Consider the following 21,723-nt stretch of genomic DNA (forward strand, 5'->3'; position numbering starts at 1 on the left):
ATCGAAAATCTGATTTTATGATTTGATCATTTTGTGACCAGGGTCACGTGAAGACAGAAAATTATCACCTGATTTATTAAAAAACGCAGTGTTCCTGCAGCAGGGTACCGACGTATGAGTACAAATGATGGCGGAGCGAGAGCTGGGGGTCAGGGCTCAGCCCTGCCCATGCCATAGAATCATAGAATCGTTTAGGTTGGAAAAGACCTTTAAGATCATCCAGTCCAACCATTAACCTACACTACCAAGTCCACACTAAACCAATCAAGGGTAGACTAGACTAAACCATGTCCCCAGGTGCCACATCTACCCATTTTTTGAACACCTCCAGGGATGGTGACTCCACCACCTCTCTGGGCCGCCTCTTCCAATGCTTGACTACCCTTTCGGTAAAGAAATTTTCCTAATTTCCAACCTAAACCTCCCCTGGTGCAGCTTGAGCCCATTTCTTCTTGTCCTATCGCATGTTACTTGGGAGAAGAGACCAACACCCACCTCACTACAACCTCCTTTCAGGTAGTTGTAGAGAGCGATAAGGTCTCCCCTCAGCCTCCTCTTCTCTAGACTAAACAACCCCAGTTCCCTCAGCCGCTCCTCACAAGACCTGTGCTCCAGACCCTTCACCAGCTTCATTGCCCTTCTCTGGACACGGTCCAGCACCTCAAGGTCTTTCTTGTATTGAGGGGCCCAAAACTGGACACAGTATTCCAGGTGCGGCCTCACCAGTGCCGAGTACAGGGGGACAATCACCTCCCTGCTCCTGCTGGCCACAGCATTCCTGATACAAGCCAGGATGCTCTTGGCCTTCTTGGCCACCTGGGCATATTGCTGGCTCATGTTCAGCCGGCTGTCGGCCAACACCCCCAGGTCCTTTTCGGCCAGGCAACTTTCCAGCCACTCTTCCCCAAGCTTGGAGCATTGCATGGGGTTGTTGTGACCCAAGTGCAGGACCCGGCACTTGGCCTTGTTAAACCTCATCCAGTAGGCCTCGGCCCATCGATCCAGCCTGTCCAGGTCCCTCTGCAGGGCCATCCTACCCTCCAGCAGATCGACACTTCTACCCAACTTGGTGTCATCTGACATCCAGCGCGTGTTTCTTCCACCCCAGAGAGGTGACACCGCAATTGCCAATTCTCTGCCCGCCGGTGCCCCGGCGCCCGTTTTGGCCATTACCCGTTACCTCACGCAACTCACGGGCCGGGCTCCAGCCGCCAGCGAGGCCCGCACCTCCGGCGGCGGCACGGCCGCCTCAGGCTGCCCCGCCAGCGCCGGGAGGAGAGCGGGGCCGCAGCCACCGCGAACACCCGGCCGGGGCCCAGCGGGCGGCACCACAGAGCGGGCGGCACCACAGAACGCTAGGCGCCCCGCACTGCCCCGCACTTTCTCGCCTCCGCGCCCTGCCCTGCCGCTCGACGTCTCCTTCCGCGCCGGTCGCGGGCTTGTGGGCGGGCCGGGCGGAGGGATCGCGCGGGCGGGCGCGGCGCAGTGGCGGGATGGCGGTGGTGGAGCTGTGGGGGGTGCTGCTGCCGCCGCGGCGGCCGGCGGCGGGGGGCTCGGAGGAGGAGACCGAGGAGGAGGAGGCTGAGGAGGAGCCGCACTTGGCGGAGGCCGAGCTCCTGGAGGCTTCCGGGCTGCAGCTGGAGGCAGCGCTTCCCCCGCGCCGAGCCGGTGAGGGGCGGCGGGAGGGGAGCGGAGCGGGGCCGGGCGGGCGGCGGCCCCCGGTGCCCCCTGCCCGCGGCCTCCCTCGGAGCGGGGGTCGGGGTCGGGGTCGGGCCGGGGCGCTGCGGGTGAAACGAGTGAGCTGCGCCCGGCGGCTGGCGGAGAGGCGGCTGGCGGAGAGGCGGCTGCCCCCGGGCCCGCCCCGCGGGCTTGGTCCTGCGCCTGAGGGCCGCCTCGCCGGCGCCGGGAGGGCGCTTGTTCGCTCGCGTAGAATGCCGGAGAAGTAAATGAAATCGAAACTGGCTCCTTCCCCGGTTGCTGAGGTCATGCCAGGTAGAGCGGGAATGATCCGAAGTGGGTGGTAAATCCTGTGCAGGCAGTGGAAGAGCCGTGTGTAATTCGCGCCTTTGTATGGTCACACTATCGCAACAGTAAGAAAACGTAAAGTTTCTCCATTCAAGTTAACTTCACACAAAAAAAGCATTTTTTTCCCTTTTACGACATATTAGAGTGTTACCTGACCTTAATGATTCCCTGCTTTCTATTTAGTACTTTGAAAAGCAGGTGACATTGGAGCAGCTAATGCCTAGCAAGAATATTTTATCCAAAAATTGTTTTAGAAAATGGCCAAATTGAGCTAAGCAACAAGGGGAAAATAAATAGACAAGTAGTTACAGACCTAAGAGCTGCTGGTACTCTGGTCTGGTGAGAAAAGTCCTGCTAAACGTAGGCGCTCCCCTTGTTCTGGTCATAGCATTTAGTTCCCAGTCGTGGATTGAGGAACGGTGTATTATTTTTTGTGAGGGAAAGATGATGGAAAGAGGAGGCAAACCAGGTCATACAAAATATTAAAGAGTTTATTATGTTAATTGCTTATAATTCTGGTGGTTTTTGTTACAGGAACTATTTGCTATACAAATGAAGAGCATGCAGCCACCTTGATGCAGTGCTTCATGGCAAAACTGTTTAAAATTGGAAACTTGACTTGGCATAAATGGTATAATATTAAACCGTATGCCAGTGCATTTAATTGGCTTAATAAATATGCATACGCAAGTTTAATTTTGTAGTTCTGACACTTAGAGAAGCAGTTTTAGTGTTTGTTTCTGAGGTTGGTTTTGCTTTTGTTTTTAAATACTACTGGAAAGGCTGACATCAGGAAGTTTCTGAAAACCCCTTCTTTTACTACTGCAACTTATACAAAAGACAAAAATAAGCTTTGAACAAACAAAACTCTTTTAATCAAACCAAACTTTTAATCTTTATGACTGTCAATTAACAATGATTTTATTTTTCTTTTTAATGATTCAGTTGTTTTACAAGAAGACAACTCCAAAAAGGAGTATGAAGTAGTTGGACGTTTTCCATTAGTTGACCCTTGGTGGAGAGTTAATGTGAAAGCTAAAAAAATGGGGTCGAAGTACTTTGTGCAAGGATATCCATCGTATTTTCTGCGGACTGATATAGAAGAAAACAACCGACAAGTCTTTTCACTCTTTCTTAAGGAATGTGCTGTTCCTGATGCTTTTAAAGAAAAGTTTTTTGCTTGGCTTCCTACGGAGTCTATGTTGAATTTTAGAAATCTTGAAGAAACACTAGAACAGTTCCAAGCTGCACACTTAGGGAAGGAACAAAGAGTCACCAAGTTTTATGACATCTTCTACTATGTTTCAAAATCATGTAGGTATATCCTGTGCTATTTTGACTGTTTTATAAGCTAATGTGTTATATCTCAGATACTGTGTTCAAGCTAACATGCTTTCATATGAAGTGTATGTTCAAATGAGTTTTGAACATGCAAAGATTATTCTTTTTTTTAAATTTGAGGACACTGGGACAGCTGACCAATTAAAGATAGGCATACAGGTAGAAACACATAAGGACTTTCCTGAATTCTGTAGGCTTACAGTAGTAGAATTGTCTGTGCTAGGGATGCAAAGACACTGGTGCTGACTTCCTGTAGTTTATTCAGATACAACAAGGCTTATTAAAAAATGAGTTCAGCACTGCTTAAACATGGTGGTATGGCTTTTTAGGACAAATAAGTGTTCAAAAATAGTATAGCTGCTTCTTTGTAATGCAGGGGAACGGTGAATGAGCTCAGTGTAGTCCAGATCAGCAGCACTAAATAGGCTATCTAGGTGTGTCTGAATCCTGACCATCAGCAGATAGGTGTGGCTGGGGAGCAGAGCACTGGAGTGTCCCCATATGGAGATGGTTCAGGACTGCTGAGGATTCTGTTATGGACTATGTTGGTGTGACTATATGAATGTTAGAGGTTGGATCAGGAGTGTGCTTTTGAAGCAGACATCCCTCTTGTCCCTACTGTGGTGCAGTCTCTGAGAGTATTGACTGTGTTCCTGTTGGATGAAACCCAAAAGGTGTGTTCCAGTTGCACACCTAAGGTACTCGAACCCCTAGTGGGCATTCAGTCTGTGGGACCAGACTACAGTTGGTCTGAAGCAAAACACCGAAATACAGAAAGTCAAGGTGTCTGGGATGTGTCTTCAGCACTAGCTCTTTTTTGTTTTACTGTGACTGATCTGTTTCCATTATGCCACATTCCTGATGTGGACATAGGCAGTCCTGGGTTGGTGCTGTACAGAGCCACTTAGTCAGTACCATGGGACTCTGTACTCTGAATTGGTGGAAGTCTTTTAAATTCAGCCGCAACTGTGCATAAATCTGTACAGACAGGTTGCGTCTATGTATGAAGTCTTCCAGTTCCTGGTTTACGGGGCAGTGGCAGGTCAGAAGATGGAGGTGACTGTTTCGGAGGCCAAATCATGTCTGACAGGAGAGTTCATAGCTTCTGCTAGACTCTACTCCAAATCACATGTGTTAGGAGAAGAAAATTTTCACAGTTCTGTGGATTTCAGGCTTTCTGTTGTGTTTTTGTAATGGTAGAAGTTCTTAACCCTTGTTTACGGACATTAAATCTTTTTATGACCACAAAGAGATAGGAATCTGTAGTGGTAGAAACTTGGATCTAATTTGCTGCTTGAATTTTAATGGGATATATGGATCACTTCTGATTGAAGCTTGTCTAATATGTTTGTGAATCTTCAGCATCAAATACTGCACAGTGTGCCTAGGTATCCTGTTTTTGTAGTTGGCAGGTTTTTCCTAATATCTAACTTAAATGACTTTTATGCAAATTAAGCTTTCTTCTTTCTCTGTCATTGGGCAATAGAAACAACAACCCACCCCCCTGTATGTCATCTTGTTGCTATTACTATTGTCACTTTTTCCTGGTTGTCATTGTTACGGGCTGGAGCAGTTTGTTATTCAAGCCTTCATGATACTTTTGTCTAGAAGCAGCGTGTGTTGATTATCCACTTGTAAATTAAGTCATGGAATCATAGAATCATAGAATCGTTTAGGTTGGAAAAGACCTTTAAGATCATCCAGTCCAACCATTAACCTACACTACCAAGTCTACTCTAAACCAATCAAGGGTAGACTAGACTAAAAAAGGGCAGTTGGCCCGTACGGGGATCGAACCCGCGACCTTGGCGTTATTAGCACCACGCTCTAACCAACTGAGCTAACTGGCCATGCCAAAATATTTGTTTCAAAGGGAAAAGTTTTTATCTTTGCCTTTCTGTAGGTAAGACAGTGATCAGAAAAAGTACTTAACTGAGAAAAATGTGTGTTCTAAATTTGGAATTAGGAAGTTTCCTTAACACTCCATTAAAAATTGCATCTTTTTTTTTTTTCCTGTGAAGAGATCGAATCATAGAATCGTTTAAGTTGGAAAAGACCTTTAAGATCATCCAGTCCAACCATTAACCTACACTACCAAGTCCACACTAAACCAATCAAGGGTAGACTAGACTAAACCATGTCCCCAAGTGCCATGTCTACCCGTTTTTTGAACACTTCCAGGGATGGTGACTCCACCACCTCTCTGGGCAGCCTGTTCCAATGCTTGACCACCCTTTCCGTAAAGAAATTTTTCCTAATTTCCAACCTAAACCTCCCCTGGTGCACCTTGAGCCCATTTCTTCTTGTCCTATCGCTAACTAGATGGGAGAAGAGACCAACACCCACCTCACTACAACCTCCTTTCAGGTAGCTGTAGAGCGCGATAAGGTCTCCCCTCAGCCTTCTCTTCTCCAGACTAAACACCCCCGGTTCCCTCAGCCGCTCCTCACAAGGCCTGTGCTCCAGACCCTTCACCAGCTTCATTGCCCTTCTCTGGACATGCTCCAGCACCTCAATGTCTTTCTTGTATTGAGGGGCCCAAAACTGGACACAGTATTCCAGGTGCGGCCTCACCAGCACCGAGTACAGGGGAACAATCACCTCCCTGCTCCTGCTGGCCACACTATTCCTGATACAAGCCAGGATGCTGTTGGCCTTCTTGGCCACCTGGGCACACTGCTGGCTCATGTTCAGCCAGCTGTCGGCCAACACCCCCAGGTCCTTTTTGGCCAGGCAACTTTCCAGCCACTCTTCCCCAAGCCTGTAGCGCTGCATGGGGTTGTCGTGACCGAAGTGCAGGACCCGGCACTTGGCCTTGTTAAACCTCATCCAGTAGGCCTTGGCCCATCGATCCAGCCTGTCCCATCCTACCCTCGAGCAGATCGACACTTCTACCCAGTTTGGTGTCATCTGCAAACTTACTGAGGGTGCACTCAATCCCCTCATCCGGATCATTGATAAAGATATTAAATAAGGCTGGCCCCAAAACAGAGCCCTGGGGAACACTGCTCGTGACCGGCTGCCAACTGGACTTAACTCCATTTACCACAACCCTCTGGGCTTGGCCACCCAACCAGTTTTTTACCCAGCAAGGACTGCGCCCGTCCAAGCCATGAGCTGCCAGCTTCCCAAGGAGAATATTATGGGAGATGGTGTCAAAAGCTTTGCTAAAGTCCAGGTAAATGACATCCACAGCCTTTCCATCATCTACCAGGCGGGTCACCAGGTCATAAAAGGAGATCAGGTTGGTCAAGCGGGACCTGCCTTTCATGAACCCATGCTGGCTGGGCTTGATCCCCTGGTTGACCTGCACTTGCCTGTTGAGTTCACTCAACATGAACCTCTCCATAATCTTTCCCGGCACTGAGGTCAGGCTGACGGGCCTATAGTTTCCTGGGTCCTCCTTCCGGCCCTTCTTGTAGATGGGCGTCACATTGGCAAGCCTCCAGTCATCAGGGACCTCCCCTGTTAACCAGGACTGCTGATAGATGATGGAAAGTGGCTTGGCAAGCTCCTCTGCCAGCTCCCTCAGTACTCTCGGGTGGACCCCATCTGGCCCCATAGACTTATGAGCATCCAGGTGGCGTAGCAGGTCATTAACTGCTACAAGTCTCACTTTCTTCTAAAATTTGTTTTTTAAAGCAAGGTATAAAGCAAATCAGTTTCATTATCCCCCTTTTGTGGATCCCAAGACTGATGCAAACAGGGAGAGAGTGATAGATTAAGTTTGGGGTCACTGAGAAAGCCATTGGAGAGGACTGTTTTCCTAAGTCCCTGTACTGATCTGATACTACAGATTTAGAGGCCTGTTTTCTTATTTTGGATTTTAAATGTTCTTCTGTACATCTGTATGAAAATTAGATAGGAGAGGCGGGCATGGTGACGTCTGAACTGACGTTCTACAAAGTGCTATTGAGTAGCCAGTTTAAACCAAATGTATAATACATATTTTCTAAAGGAGTATTTATCTGTCATCTGTTTACATTTTTTTTTTCCCAAGGCAGTCCAGGGAAAACAGACTTTAAAAGAATTTGAAAAGGATTACAAGGAATAAGAAACTGAAAGAAATTAGGGGTGGTTTGGATATAGGGGAGGCAGAAGGATAAGAGCCAGAGTCAGTTTAAATTGCCTTTACAAATACCCTTGTATATTGCTTAAAACTTTCTTGGTTTATGGTGCATACAGTTGCAGGAAAGGCAGTGTTGGTAGCTCTGACTTTTCCGATGATACTGGAATTCTTGCCAATTCTTCTGCCACGCCATTTTTGCTGTCTGTTGGATATGGTGTGTTGGCAAAGAAAGACTGAAGAAAACAATGGTATGGATGGTGAGGAGGTACATTATCAGGACAAGATGCTAACAAAGCTGGATGAGATATTAAAGAATGAGCCATGGAAACTTGGATTCAGCAGGGTAAGTAATGTTAAGCAGGGTAAAAATGTGGTATTTATTACATTTGAGCTTCATTAGAATACAGTGCTGTTTCAGTTATGTTCAGTTTATTAACTGGACATTTGTCGGAGGTACACTTAGTTCATTTGGAAATGGATGATTTACTGGCCTCAGTTTTAGCAAAGTTTTTTTTTTCAATTGGTCTACAATAAATCAGTCTCAGAAGATTTTTAAAGGTGGTTTTGTTACAACCATTTGCTTAGTCTTATCTGCAAGGAACAGAAAATTAAATATTTGAGGTAGTTGGGCCAAAATTTAAACCCCTCAATTGTACTGTTCACTTTTATACTGGCAAATAAGATTTTCTGTTCTTAATACATAGAACAGTATCTGTGCTTTCATAGTAAGGTAGGTAAGTTACGTTGTAATAGGTCATCTGGTCTAGTTGTTCTCCTTTTTTTATAATGGGATTTGCGGTTGTTGCTTACCTTCTTGTTTTCCTTTGCCATGCTTGCAGTGCAACTTTGCTGCTGCATCTCACCTTAGCAATCCTGTACCTCAGATGGGAGCTATAGCTTAATAGTTCAGAAATGTGATTAGTTAATCCCTCTGCTTCAGCCCCCCAATGCTTTTACTGACAGATGTTCTGACTTGTCTTTAAGACCTCTAATTTCAGAGGTTCAGCAGTCCAGACAATATATTCCAGTGTTTCACATCCTTTCTTGTAAAAAGGTTTTCCTGATGTTCAATTTGACTATTCCTTGATGCAATATAGACCTGTTGCTCTCTTCTTTCTTGTACCAAGGACCTGCATTCTCACTGCAGGTTTTTTTATTGCTTGAAGACTCTCTTTAGCTTTTTCTCTTAAGGCTCAGCAAGTCCAATTCATTTTTCTTTCCCTCAGTAGTTCATCTTTTTTGCACATCTCAGTCTTTCACTATTTTGCGGTAGTCTGTGTAAGGGTTGTGCATTTCTTGAAGTAGCATGTTCAGAATTGGGTACAGTATTCTGGCTAATGCCTTTCCTATACTCTGTTTCTACAGTTTTGTGCTTTTACTTGGAATTGTGCTAATTAGATGTGCACTAGTTCTCCCTAATGCCCATTTTTTGCACCAGGTTTTTTATTTTTAATGTTTCTGTTTTATACAGAAGGGTGACTGAGAGGAATTATCATTTCATCTTTTAAATATCTTGCTTTCATATAGCTTGAAAAGCATTATAACTTTGTACATTTTGAAGAATGCATAAATTTTTGTAGACTTCCACCCTCCGAATTGCAATTTGTATTTACTAGGAGGAATGTTATTCAGCAAGAGGCTAACATCTGAAATAAATATGTTTGCTTTTATTCTTTTGGGGGAGAAGATTACCTATAGGGAACTGAAGCTTTCTTACTGTGAGGCAACGTGGGCCGCCTTCTGTCAGTGTGAGCATCTCCTCTGGAAGATTCCTGACTTGCAGAAGAATGCATTAATTCTGTATGATCAACTCAAGAAACAGTGTAGAGAAATGGGACACACTTACGAAGATCAAGATGAATTAGCTCATTTTGTATCTAAAGATATGTCCATAGACCATGTTTGGCAATCTCTTGAATTTTTGAAAGATCAGAACATAGTGATTAGGGAGAAAAAACTAGTGTTTCTGCCTCATCTTTACAAATCTGAAAAAGACATTGCAATGTGTATAGGTGACCTTCTGTCAAACTGCTCATGGCAACTGGATGTTGATGTGAGAAAGATACTTAACGTTTCTGAGACATCAAGAGAAATGGTAGGTAACAAAATGGATGTTACCCAGGCTCATGAAATTGAATGTCTGAAGGAAAATAGTCCAGACAATCATAACTGTGAAAATCACTGTCCTGAAAAGGAAGTGGGGTCTACATCTGGTACCCAAAGTAAAGCAGAGCTAGACTTGGATCAGGTGATTGCTATGGAAAAGATTTGTTCTAATCCTGTCACAGTCATAAGTGGAAAAGGAGGCTGTGGGAAGAGTACGATAGTTAGCTGCCTTTTTCGTCACTTAAAGCAGATGGAAGAAGAAGTGGAAGCTGCTTCTAAGGACTTTGAAGAAGACCTGGATGCATCTGAGGAATGGAATACCTTTGATCATCCTTGGGACTCAGAGAATATGTACACAAAAAAATTTTTGAATGTACTATTTACTGCACCTACAGGGAGGGCGGCAAGCCTTTTGAGTGAAAAAACTAAGCTTCCTGCATATACACTGCATCAGGTAAAGAATTTATTTTTTTTTAAATTGTGTTCTGAAAGACCTTTTGACGCTGTCCATTCTTGTTTTGGGAAGAAAGCTTGTTACTGAACTTTACAAAATGTGTAGCTATTAGTGATAATGCTTGGGTACAGCTTGTTAGCATTTGAAAGTCAGCATTACATTTTGTGGAATCTTAAATCAATCATTTGAAGTACATTATTTGCTGTAACTTTGGGGTTTTTTCCTACTTATACACATCTCGAATTTGTACCTTTCTAGGGCATCTTTTTATCTTTTCAGTTGTTTTTTCTTTTTAATTAAGACAGAAATACTTTCTAGATGGCAGAGCTGTTTTCTAGTGCCCTGTTGCCTAGCAATCATACTGATACCTGCACATGCATGAAGAAATCAGTAGCCTGGGGTTGAATAATGAGATAAATTTCATTCACACAGTGTTTTCTTAATTACTGCTTGTGCAAATTTTTTTAGAAAAAAGTAGAAAGCAAACTCATTGTCAACAAACTTCTGTCAAGTCTCTGTTGTCCTAGGTAGTGGAAGGTGCCAAGAAGACTTTGGAGGTGTGGAATAGCTTGTATAAATCAAAATTACAGTAATACAAAAAGTACTATGGGCTTATTTTATCTTCGGTGACTGGATAGTTGCCTGTTCCCCTTCCCCATGCAATGTTGGGGGTTTATTAATGTCAGTAAGTTGTAGTAGGAGGTGTTCTGTTACTGAGCAACCTAATGGCTGACTTTATATCCTTTAGGTTCCTTGCAGAGGAAAAAAAAAAAAAAAGATGCATTTCTGTGGTTTTATGTAAGTAAGTGTTGATAATCTCAGCTAGAAATGTATTCACCAAGGAGGAAAATAAGGCTGAACAGTTGAGTCTTCTGAGTCTTTACAGGTTTAAGTTCAGAATTTCAAATAATAGCTCTAAATACAACATTAGAAGATACCACACTCTGGCTGCCTTTATAAGACAGTTGTTTACAGTTGATTAGTGTCAGAGCTTCATTTATTTTGATTTGTTTCTAGATCATCTATAGTTTCAGATCGTGGAGGCAGAGTGAACAAGGACAGCCGTGGAAGTTTTCTGCTGTGACGGTTCTGATTGTGGATGAAGGAAGCTTGGTGTCTGTACACGTTCTTAGTTTAGTTTTAAAACTCTTGTGTGAGCATGCTCAGCTTGCCAAACTTATTATTCTAGGTAAGTGAAACAGCAAATTTAGCATTACACAATATTTAATAATACACAATATACAGTGTAAGTATCAGAGCTGCCACTGGTGTCACTGATTCTCTTAAAAACCCCAGAATGTTATGTTGTTCTGTACTTGGATATTTCTGCTTATTCATAAGGTCAGATGAGATAGACAGTTTTCCATCTCAACTGTCAGTATGACAGCATCAGTATCTCCATTCTCTGTTTAGCAGTGTTTTTGTCTGATTCTGAAAGTATTATGACTTCCATGTGGTAGCTTATTACGTCTTGCAACTGGAAAACTTTTCTAATTTCCTTAAAGAAGCTAGTGTTAGCATATTAATCACATGTTAGAAGGGAGGTTTTCTGTCATTCTTAATGCTAGGATCATCTTGGTTTAATTCAGAAAGGAAAACGAAGTATAAAATCAAAATTGTCTGCTTTCTGAGAGGTTTGCTTTTTGGCATGCCATTTATGAATATGAATATGAAGAATTTAAACTAACACTACAGCCTGATTCCCCAAACAAAGTTTCTTAGATTCTTGAAAGTTTTATTTCACATGAATTGTATTGAGGAAGCATGTTACTATGTAGAGGGTTGAGTATTTATTAATTCCAGTGTTTCTTTTAAGACAGTTTTTAACAGATGATCTATTACTGCTTCTCACAAACACTAATTTGCATTCTGTTTAGGTGATACTAGACAGTTACCAAGCATAGACCCAGGAAACATGTTAGCTGATATCTTTGAGGGTCTAAAATCCAGAGGCTTTTCTGTGGAACTGCGAACTAATCACAGAGCTGAATCACAACTAATTGTAGATAATGCGTCAAGGTAGGATTTCCTTATGTATGTAAGAAACATTCTTGTAGTAGGCCTGGTCCTTTACCTGCAAAATAGTAGTGTATCCAGATTTGACTCTATAGTACTGCTTCTGTTACAGTTTCTTATTCAAAATCAGTAACACTGGTTTTAAAAACAGACAAACCAACCCCCAAAACAACAACAACAAAAACCCACAAATTTTTCCAGGAGTATATGTATTGGACAAAAAAAATGTGTGTGCTGGAATACTCTTGAGTTTTATGGGACGTATTTCACTATCAGACACTCTCTGTTGTTTTCAAATGAGTTGCGTGTGCACAAGTCACTTTATGCCTTCTGAAATGACTCATAATTGCTGCTCTAAAAAGAAAGTTTTAAAGACATTGCCGGTAACTGTGACAACAGCTAAAAGAGGCTGAATTATGTTGAGAGTTTAGATGTCAAGGGCCATTAAATCATAGTTTCTTTTTATTTTTTCCTGTATTAATACCTAGAGTCCCTAAATGTTTCCAGCATGTGCATTACTTTTGGCCTGGAAATAATCCTGTTTACTGTCAGTGCATGATTTCTTTTTTAAACCTCAAACAACAAAGTCTAGGTCCGAGTGCCCAAGACCTTTTGATGTTGATTGGAATGTGAGAATATTCTGGACATTTGCAAGATGTCCAGAACTACTAAGTGTTTTACAAATGGGGTTTTTTTTGCTAACATTTGTGTGTTACTCCAGTCTGCTGCCATGAGAAGAACTGTATGGGTAATACTAAGTATCTACTGCAGTGCTGAAGGGTTTAGAGAATAAATTACCAATTTTTTTAATGTGAAATTAAGTTATGCTCAGAAGAAAGAGCTTTTGGTGTATGTAGTGTAGATGACCAAAAATTTATAAATGGTGATCTTAAGGCTGATGCAGCTGATGATACACTGGAATCCTTCAACTGGAAATAATTTCTCTTTTCTGTTTTCCCTCCACTGCTCTGCTCAAGAATCTCTCGCCGGGAGCTTCCTCGATTTGATGAGGTGCTGAAAGTTTCTGATTGGAATAAGGAAATGACAGTGCTGAACCCGGAGAAGAAATTCATTCTTATTGCTTTGCCTGCTGGCGGGATTTGTGACAGTACGTGTGTACAGTCAGTTTGTGATCTTGACTTTCCCTTTGGAAAGCATAGACTATTTGGCTGGAACTAACATTTTGGGAAGATTTTAGTCTGTTTTTGTTTGTGGTATAAATTTAAATGCTAGAGTCATAGTTTACCTTTTGCCTTCCATAAGTGCACACAGTAAGACCCATAAGTGCAAAGGATATGCTGTAGAGCTCCATCTCACTGGTTACATTTTGAAATGGGGGCGATACGGCTTCCACCAGTGTAATCAGATGTGATCATCTTTTTATGTTGTAGCCAGAGCTGTTGATCTTAAAAGATTAAATTTTTCAGAGGTAAATCGTTTGAGTAAACAGCAACTATTTCAGGATGGTGTGTTGGACAGGAATGTGCTCCCAACTCTAGAATCAAGTTAGGAAAATGGAAGCAGAGGGAACACCAGTATTTCTTTAAAAATGTTTTGGGGTCAGGGTTAGGGCCATTATTTTAGGTTTTTTGACCTTTATTGGATAAATGGATTGAGTAGCCTCTACTTTATATGCATCAAAAAGCTTCAAGGGGAATGTGGAAAAAAAAAAATAGTGCGAATATTATTACCTTATCTTACTGTAGTAACTTACTCAGCAAACAGAATACTAAAAACGTATTTCTTCTGTGAAATCTAAATGTATAGGTCTGTGGCTTAAAAATGTTCTATCTTTATCTCTTTAATGTGCAGTGTCAAAACCTTATTTTGCATGAAATATACTCTATGCAGCTGTTTAACACAGAGAAATAAGAATGTCTCTCCTTCCATATCACTCTTGTGTCTCAGATTTTAGTAGTGGGATAGCTGCATGATACTTTTTGGGGGGACTATATATGTGGGTGTTTTGTGGTGTGGTGTTTTTTTGGGGGAGGGGGATGTTTTTGTGTTTTGGGGTGGTTTTGTTCTTGTTTTAAACAAGTTGAAATGTCATTGAAGCAAGAAATAAGCAAAGGCAATTTCCTATTGAATTATGTTTTTCTGTCTTAAATTGTTTGTTCTGCATATTTTTATGCTTTACCTTTTATGTCTTCTAAAACAGATTTGCAAACTGCCATAAAGACTTTACTTAAAAAAGGACCAGGATTGCAGGATGCCAAACAATCGCAGTTCATTGCTTTCAGAAGGTAATGGGGCATGCAGACAGACATTGAAAAAATCCTTGCTAGCAGCCACAGTCTAAAAATAGCTGAATGTGTTGAGCTGGAGAGACTAGTGGCAATATCATAAAATTACTAGAGAGAACAACAGGCCATGTGTCTTTTCTGTACCTTCTGGTTGCCCCCAGTCTCTCCGTGGAGAGTTGCTTCATTTTTCTGTAAGCTTAATGTTATTTTGCACCGTGATTTCATAGAATCATAGAATGCTTTGGGTTGGAAGGGACCTTTAGAGGTCATCTAGCCCAACCCCCCTGCAGTTAACAGGGACAGCTTTAACTCCATCGGGTTGCTCAGAGCCCCGTCCAACCTGACCTGGAATGTTGCCAGGGATGGGGCCTCCACTACCTCTCTGGGCAACCTGTTCCAGTGCTCGACCACCCTCGTTGTAAAAAATTTCTTTCTTATGTCCAGTCTAAATCTATTCTTCTTTAGTTTAAATCCATTATTCCTTGTCCTGTCACAACAGGCCTTACTAAAAAGATTCTCCCCATCCTTCCTGTAGGCCCCCTTTAAGTACTGGAAGGCTGCAATAATGTCTCCTTGCAGCCTTCTCTTCTCCAGGCTGAACAACCCCAACTCTCTCAGCCTGGCCTCATAGGAGAGGTGTTCCAGCCCTCGGATCATTTTGGTGGCCCTCTTCTGGACCAGCTCCAGCAGCTCCATGTCCTTCTTGTGCTGAGGGCCCCAGAGCTGGATGCAGCACTCCAGATGAGGTCTCACCAGAGCAGAGCAGAGGGGCAGAATCACCTCCCTCGACCTGCTGGCCACGCTTCTTTTGATGCAGCCCAGGATTTGGTTGGCTTTCTGGGCTGCAAGCGCACATTGCCGGCTCATGTCCAGCTTTTTATCTACCAGTACCCCCATGTCCTTCTCGGCAGGGCCGCTCTCAATCCCTTCATCCCCCAGCCTGTATTGATACTGGGGGTTGCCCCAACCCAGTTGCAGGACCTTGCACTTGGCCTTGTTGAACCTCACGAGGTTCACACAGGCCCACCTCTCCAGCTTGTCCAGGTCCCCTTGGATGACATCTCGTCCTTCTGGCCTGTCAGCTGCACCACTCAGCTTGGTGTCGTCTGCAAACTTGCTGAGGGTGCACTCGATCCCACTGTCTATGTCATTGATGAAGATGTTAAATAGCACCGGTCCCAGTACGGACCCCTGAAGGACTCCACTTGTCACCGGTCTCCATGTGGACGTGAAGCCATTGACCACAACCCTCTGGATGTGACCATCCAGCCAATTCCTTATCCACCGAACAGTCCACCCATCAAACCCGTATCTCTCCAATTTAGAGAGAAGGATGTTGTGGGGGACTGTGTTGAAGGCTTTACAGAAGTCCAAGTAGATGACATCCATTGCTTTTCCCTTGTCCACTGACGCAGTCACTCCTTCATAGAAAGCCACAAGGTTGGTCAGGCAGGACTTGCCCTTGGTGAAGCTGTGCTGGCTGTCTCGAATCACCTCCCTGTCCTCCATGTGCTTGAGCATAGCTTCTGGGAGGATCTGTTCTATGATCTTCCCAGGCACAGAGGTGAGGCTGACAGGTCGGTAGTTCCCAGGGTCCTCCTTTCTTCCCTTTTTAAAAATGGGCACAACGTTCCCCTTTCTCCAGTCAGCAGGGACTTCACCTGACTGGTGATTTCTGCCTTTGTGTTCATGTTCATCTGTACTGTTTATGTTAAAGAAACAAAGGATGGACATAAGTGGTCAGTTTTTGTAGTAAATTCTCTGGGAGCCTGTGCTCTGGTGTTTGCTAACAGTGCAGTGTTCTTCAGAAGCAAAAGGGGAGGGCTTGACTGTGGGAGGAACCTGCAAAATACAAAGAATATTCAAACATATCCCATTGTGGCAGATGTGAATGCCAGGGTGCATGATGGAACATACAACTTACTGTCTATACATGCTTCTGTCACAGGTGGACATTGACCAAATGACAGAAGATACTTGCATTTTGAGCATGTGACAAGGGCCAGATTTAGCCATATAATCTGATGGGCATTAGTGTTCCTGCTGGGCGGCGGTGAATGCCTACAGTTTGGGTATTTGGAAGCACAATACTTGTCATTTAAGAAGGGGTGGGGTGTAGGGCTCTAACACACTTTGAAGGAAGATTGGAAAGGTTAGTAATCACTGATAATGTGAACCATCATAGGGGTGTGAATAGTATAGATGGCCTCACAGAAACACTGAAGGAATAAATGTAATGTCCGGTAATACCAACAGCCCATAAACTTACACTTCTGCACAAAAAGGTACTTAAGAAAAAACTCTTCCACTTTTATTTGCAAAGAACCTTTTCTCAGCAATTAAAAAAAGCCCACTATTTACAGGTTACTAGTGTGCAAATAAGTGATTTATAAATTTTAGCTAGTTCACCTGTTTGTTGTGAATGCTGAGTAACTCTGAAATAATTTTTATTTCTCCAATCTGCATTCAGGTACAATACTGTTGTTAATGATTTCCATATAAGATTCTTCTAGATTATATTTATAGGTACTTAATCTGCATTTAAAAGTTAAAATTCCAGGTCTTTTAAAAAGCAAATAAATCTTCTGACTATTTTTAATACATCCACAGACAGAAAACAATATATCCAGGCTTTAGTTTTTCTATAGTTTTCTTCTTTATCTTAAAACCAAATCTAGCTAATCTAGGTATGCATCACAAACATCCTTGCCTCGCTTTCTGTGGTATTTAGACAAAACTGTTCTTTTACTGCTCTGTCTTCTAAACTCTGAATCAGCGATTGTTTTTAATTGTTGGTGGAAGATCATCATAGCTAAAACGGGCTTTTTCATTATTTGTAAATCAGTGCTAATGTGACATTGCATGTAATTTATGTTTTGTACATTATGATTTTGTTCATGTTCTTGTTTTGTATGATTTAGGCAAGATTGCGATCTAATAAATGAGCTTTGTTGCCAACACTATTCAAATCATGTAACCAGGTAAGCCAGTGTTTTGCAATTTTTCCTGTGAACAATCTCACTTTGTTTTTGGAAATGTTACAGTCAGGCCAACAACCTAAAATAAAATTGTAAAACTTTTAATGCTTCATCTAGATGTGATTATTTATGTTAGAAATAATTTACATAATAAACTTTCTTTGATGGGTTCTTTAATCTCAACCTGGATTGTGAACAGAGATAACATAAACTGTTTGCCTTTCATTAAATTGTCATTATGTGAATTCCAAGATTTCAAGTTACTGTTGAATATTTAAAATTGACGTAAAAGCAACTTGGAAGAAAAACCTCAAGGTTAATTATGTTTTTCCACTGTATGATTTCTAAGTAGATTCTGAAATATTTTCAGAAGCAGGATTTTGGTGCTACTCCATATTACTGTTTTTTACCAAAATGTTTTACAAAAGCTCAAGAAACATCTTGTAAATGTGAGTTGTCTTAACTGTTTTGAACATTATTAAGGTTTTTAATCTGGCCGGAGTATGGAGAGGTGAAAGAGGAGAAATACTGAGAGACAGTAAATGCATACTTTGTAAATACATTTCTCCTTCTTTCTTTCTCGGACCTAGAGACGATAAAAAACGAATTTTATTTCAAATTGATGACAAGATTTCCTGCACACGGAACACATATCTCAAGGATCTCTTGCCAGACTGTGGTTTCAGGGAGGATCCTAATTGCCATGAATCCAGTGGAGAAACCACCCTCCCTACAGAGACTGCTGAGGAGGGCAAACGACTATGCAATGGAGATATATTTTTCATAACAGATGTAAGCCCTTGCTGCAAGAACTTGCACAAAAAAGCCCAGTGGTAACTGATTCAGTCCTTGAATCGCCAGAACAAACCAATAAACAATTCACACTTTGTCATTTTAGTCCGTAATATATACTTAGGTCTTCTGCTAAACTATCATGTGAAAGGCAAGAAAGAGGCAGACTAAGAATAGAGAACTAAAAAAGAAAAATCTCTGGGTGTTTTTGTAAAATGTGTTTCAGTTGGTCTGCTTGTGTCCAGCGCAAATACATTCTGTACCTACTCAAATGTATGGTAATGGAAATGGATAATGTTTTGGATATAGGTAGAAACATAGTCTTAAGTAAAGAATGAAGCTAATGTTACAGCTTGAGTTCTCCCCTGGCAGAAAACTAAGCTGACCAAAAAGTACAGCAACAAGACCTCTGTATTTTTCTATGGGGTTCAGCGAGTTGACTCAGCAGAGGGTCCAGTGAAAGCATCAATATTTGTGTGTGGGAAAGGGGGATCATACAGGGTTGGCTGGAGAGAGCAGGCTCTTCTCTGTTTGTGGCAACAAATTGCTAAATGGCCTCACTGGTATATTTCTCTCTACCCTAGATAATCTAAGGTTTCTGGGGGTTAAAACTGCCTTCCTCAGCATTTCTCTTACTAAACAGAAGGAGTTAGGGTAGGCCCTGTACAGTGAAACTATTTTCCTCGAAGGTGGTCAGTGAAAGCAATCTTCTGGGTTTAGTGTCTTCTTGAAACTATTTCACTTGGTTGACATTGCAGCTATTGTAATTTCAGGGAAAGCTAGAATATGGACGCACAGAGATGTATAGACACTGATCAAACTGCTGATACAAGCTTACTGACAAGTGTTCTTGTGCAATTTCTTTAGGATGTAGAAATTGATAAACAGCGCTTATTGACCATCAGCAGCACGTACGGCTCCACGTTCACTGTGAAGTATAAGGCACTGAAGAAGCTATGTCGTATAAAACATGCATGGGCCAGAACTATTCACACATTTCAGGTAAAAATAAAGAAGCTATGAGCTGATAAAACTTTCTCATGGCTTTATCTTGCTAGTGCACTGTATTTTCATGTGAAAGAATCAGAAGCTCTCTTGAAACTAAAATTCCTTGAGTGCAGGATAGAAAATATTCTTGAGAGTGTCCCCAGTTGTCTCCAACTTCCTTGTTCTTGTCTTTTTTTTTTTTTTTTTTTTAACTACTTACTGGAGATGTTACTTTAATAAGGTGTTCTTAAACATGTTTCAGGGTTCTGAGGAAAAAACTGTTGTCTACGTGGTTGGCAATCCTGGCCGTCAGCACTGGCAGCACGTGTACACAGCCGTGACCAGAGGACGCTGCCGTGTCTATGTTGTAGCTGAAGAGATGCACCTCAGGAGAGCAGTCACTAACAAGAACATGCCCAGAAAAACTCGCTTACAGCGATTTTTGAGAGAGGCAATCGCAGAAAGAAGCAACTGTCCCAAACAGACTTCCTCTCCCCTGACGAAGAGCTGGCAAAGTCAAGAGCTTGAGACTCGGTCTGGTCCTGTAAGTCAAGGTGCTCCTGACCCCCCTGAGCCTCTCACTGACTTGATTAAACAGGAAGGGTCAGCAGTTCCTAATAAAGAACAGCAGAGGGGCGCTTTGCAGCAAAGTCCATGTAAAAGACAACAAACTCTTGCAGAGAATTCTGAGGATGCTAAGAAAACACCCCCTGTAAGTATCTCCTTACTGAGAAAGTTTAAAACAAACTTTTGCACTCTCTTTCACCACCGCAAGTCACCTGGATACTGTTACGATTGTTTTATTATGATTTATTTAATAATTTTCAAGATGACCAGTAACTGGTGAAGCAGTCAAGCTTGGCAGATGTTTTCCCAGAGTAATATATGACTAATAGGGAAAAAAAGTTACAATGTTAACAGCAGTAAATTTATACCTCTTGTTACTCATTGGCGTGATCCGTTGGCTAGCTTAGCCTGTATTAGCTCATTCTTTGTGTACAGAAGTCAGTTTTTAGGAGCTGACCTGCTGTGAAAGATTTATATAAAATTTAATCGTTGAAGTTGATTTTTATACAGTCAAACATGCTTAACAGATGATTTTTTCATTATATCAATTTCTGAGCGCTGTCTTGGGGAAAGAGCTTTTTTTGGAAGATGTTACTGTGTTTTAGTTCTGGTTCAACCTCTGATAACATTTTTGTTTTGTTTCGACAGACAGCGGTAAAAGATTCCCCACTTGGGTCTTCCAGACTTATGAATCTAACTTTGGCATCACCAACTCCTAGGAAGCTTTTCAAAAGCTAACAAACAATTAACTGTCCTGGTTCTGAACCTGTTCTGTTCAAGATTTTTGGAACAGAGGAGCTGGGTATGCAGATGATTTTCAGCAGCCTTCCTGAAAGCTCATCCACCAAATTGCTGGATTTGCATGTTCTATGAGGAACAGCTTGTTTTAAAGTGAGCCTGTTACGTTTTTAGTAGGAGATTCCTTGGTGTATCAGTCATCAGAAATCATATTGTTGTTTTGTTTAGGTGAAGAATGAACTTACAGGTCTTATAGGATCCAGATGTTCCCTTAAAAATACGTGGGGATTTCTAGGCTTAAAGACTGTAGCCATCCATACCAAGATTTATCCATCTCCTAATGCTACAGAACTGACGAGAAGGTATTACTGATGTGCTGAAACTGCAGTTTGCTCAAGAAATAGCTTACAAAGGGGACTTCAGATTTTTCTAAATTATGAGCATGAAGCTTTGATAGATTATGGATTTTAATCTTGTTATAAACAGAACAAGAAAGTTGCAGTCAGTGACATAGAAAATTTTTCCCGCATTGTACTTGAAAGTACACGTAGAACTTGCCATTGCTGCTTTAGCTAATAGTTATATGCTGATAATCATCTGGGTAAGAAAAGCAAAATTCCAAGTCAGACTTCAAATAACATTCCACTTTCAACCTTTTTTTGTGTATTATGTGACTTGTGGCATTGTAATAAGCTGAATGTTTAATCAAGTATCAGACAAATTGTACTAAAATTTGGACAGCTTGCTTACTTTTAACAATTTTTTTTTTTTTACACATACGGCAGGAAAAAGTGTACCACAAATATAAACATGTTATTTTTTTGCTAAAACTATGGAAAAAATATAAAGTAGAAAAATGCTACCTCATTTTTAATGTCTTTAAATCACTGTTTATTTCAATTTATACAGTTTTTCCATACAAATAGTTGCAATGGTTTGAATTTCAAAAAACATAACATAGACGATAAATATCATGCTATTAAAGTATTAAATTTGTACAAAAATACTTTACAGTTTAATACTTATTTGTTACAAATAAAAATACATATTTAAGTAAGTGACTCATGAACTTTTTTTTTTTTTTTTTACATGATTCAGCAGTGAATGTCATTCTGACCTTTTCTGGCAGTGCTGAAATAGAAATCAGAGATACGTGTGTGTGTGTGTGCAGGGCAGGTGAGCTTGGTCATGTCTTGGAAACAGCAACAGGGATACAGTTAAACAGTTTCAATTGACCAGAAACAACTCTGTAAGGTGATTGCTTAGATATGGAGACTCTACAAATGTACAAATCCAGTATCTTTATATTCACCAATAACAAGAATTACCAATAACAACTTGAATACCGGAATAAACGAAAGCAGCTGCTGGTGAGCATATAAAGCAACTGGCAGTATTTTATTG

At 41.7% G+C, this 21,723-nt stretch overlaps 1 protein-coding gene and 1 non-coding gene across 2 annotated transcripts; one reads left to right on the top strand and one right to left on the bottom strand.

Annotated features, from left to right (window-relative positions):
* The first annotated feature begins 1,493 nt into the window (after positions 1-1,493).
* HELB (DNA helicase B) lies at positions 1,494-20,343 on the top strand. Its single transcript, XM_075727930.1, has 13 exons — positions 1,494-1,668; positions 2,971-3,339; positions 7,552-7,778; positions 9,123-9,995; positions 11,013-11,184; positions 11,873-12,014; positions 12,989-13,119; positions 14,173-14,257; positions 17,179-17,238; positions 17,826-18,027; positions 18,895-19,029; positions 19,277-19,726; positions 20,230-20,343. Exons 1-13 carry the CDS (start codon positions 1,494-1,496, stop codon positions 20,317-20,319), a joined length of 3,111 nt encoding a protein of 1,036 aa, XP_075584045.1. The 3' UTR covers positions 20,320-20,343.
* On the bottom strand, positions 5,143-5,216 carry TRNAI-AAU (transfer RNA isoleucine (anticodon AAU)). The gene has a single exon. It is a non-coding gene; the product is annotated as a tRNA-Ile (tRNA).
* Positions 20,344-21,723: the final 1,380 nt, after the last annotated feature.

Source organism: Pelecanus crispus, chromosome 1, assembly GCF_030463565.1.
Source record: "Pelecanus crispus isolate bPelCri1 chromosome 1, bPelCri1.pri, whole genome shotgun sequence".
Classification (NCBI taxonomy): Eukaryota; Metazoa; Chordata; class Aves; order Pelecaniformes; family Pelecanidae; genus Pelecanus; species Pelecanus crispus.

What these genes read in the sequence shown, in the direction of transcription:
- HELB (XM_075727930.1), top strand. Translation starts at nt 1,494, where the DNA reads ATGGCGGTGGTGGAGCTGTGGGGGGTGCTGCTGCCGCCGCGGCGGCCG. An exon ending in CTGCATATACACTGCATCAG is followed by an intron (nt 9,996 to 11,012) that starts GTAAAGAATTTA and finishes ATTTGTTTCTAG; the next exon opens with ATCATCTATAGTTTCAGATC. An exon ending in ATGCTAAGAAAACACCCCCT is followed by an intron (nt 19,727 to 20,229) that starts GTAAGTATCTCC and finishes TTGTTTCGACAG; the next exon opens with ACAGCGGTAAAAGATTCCCC.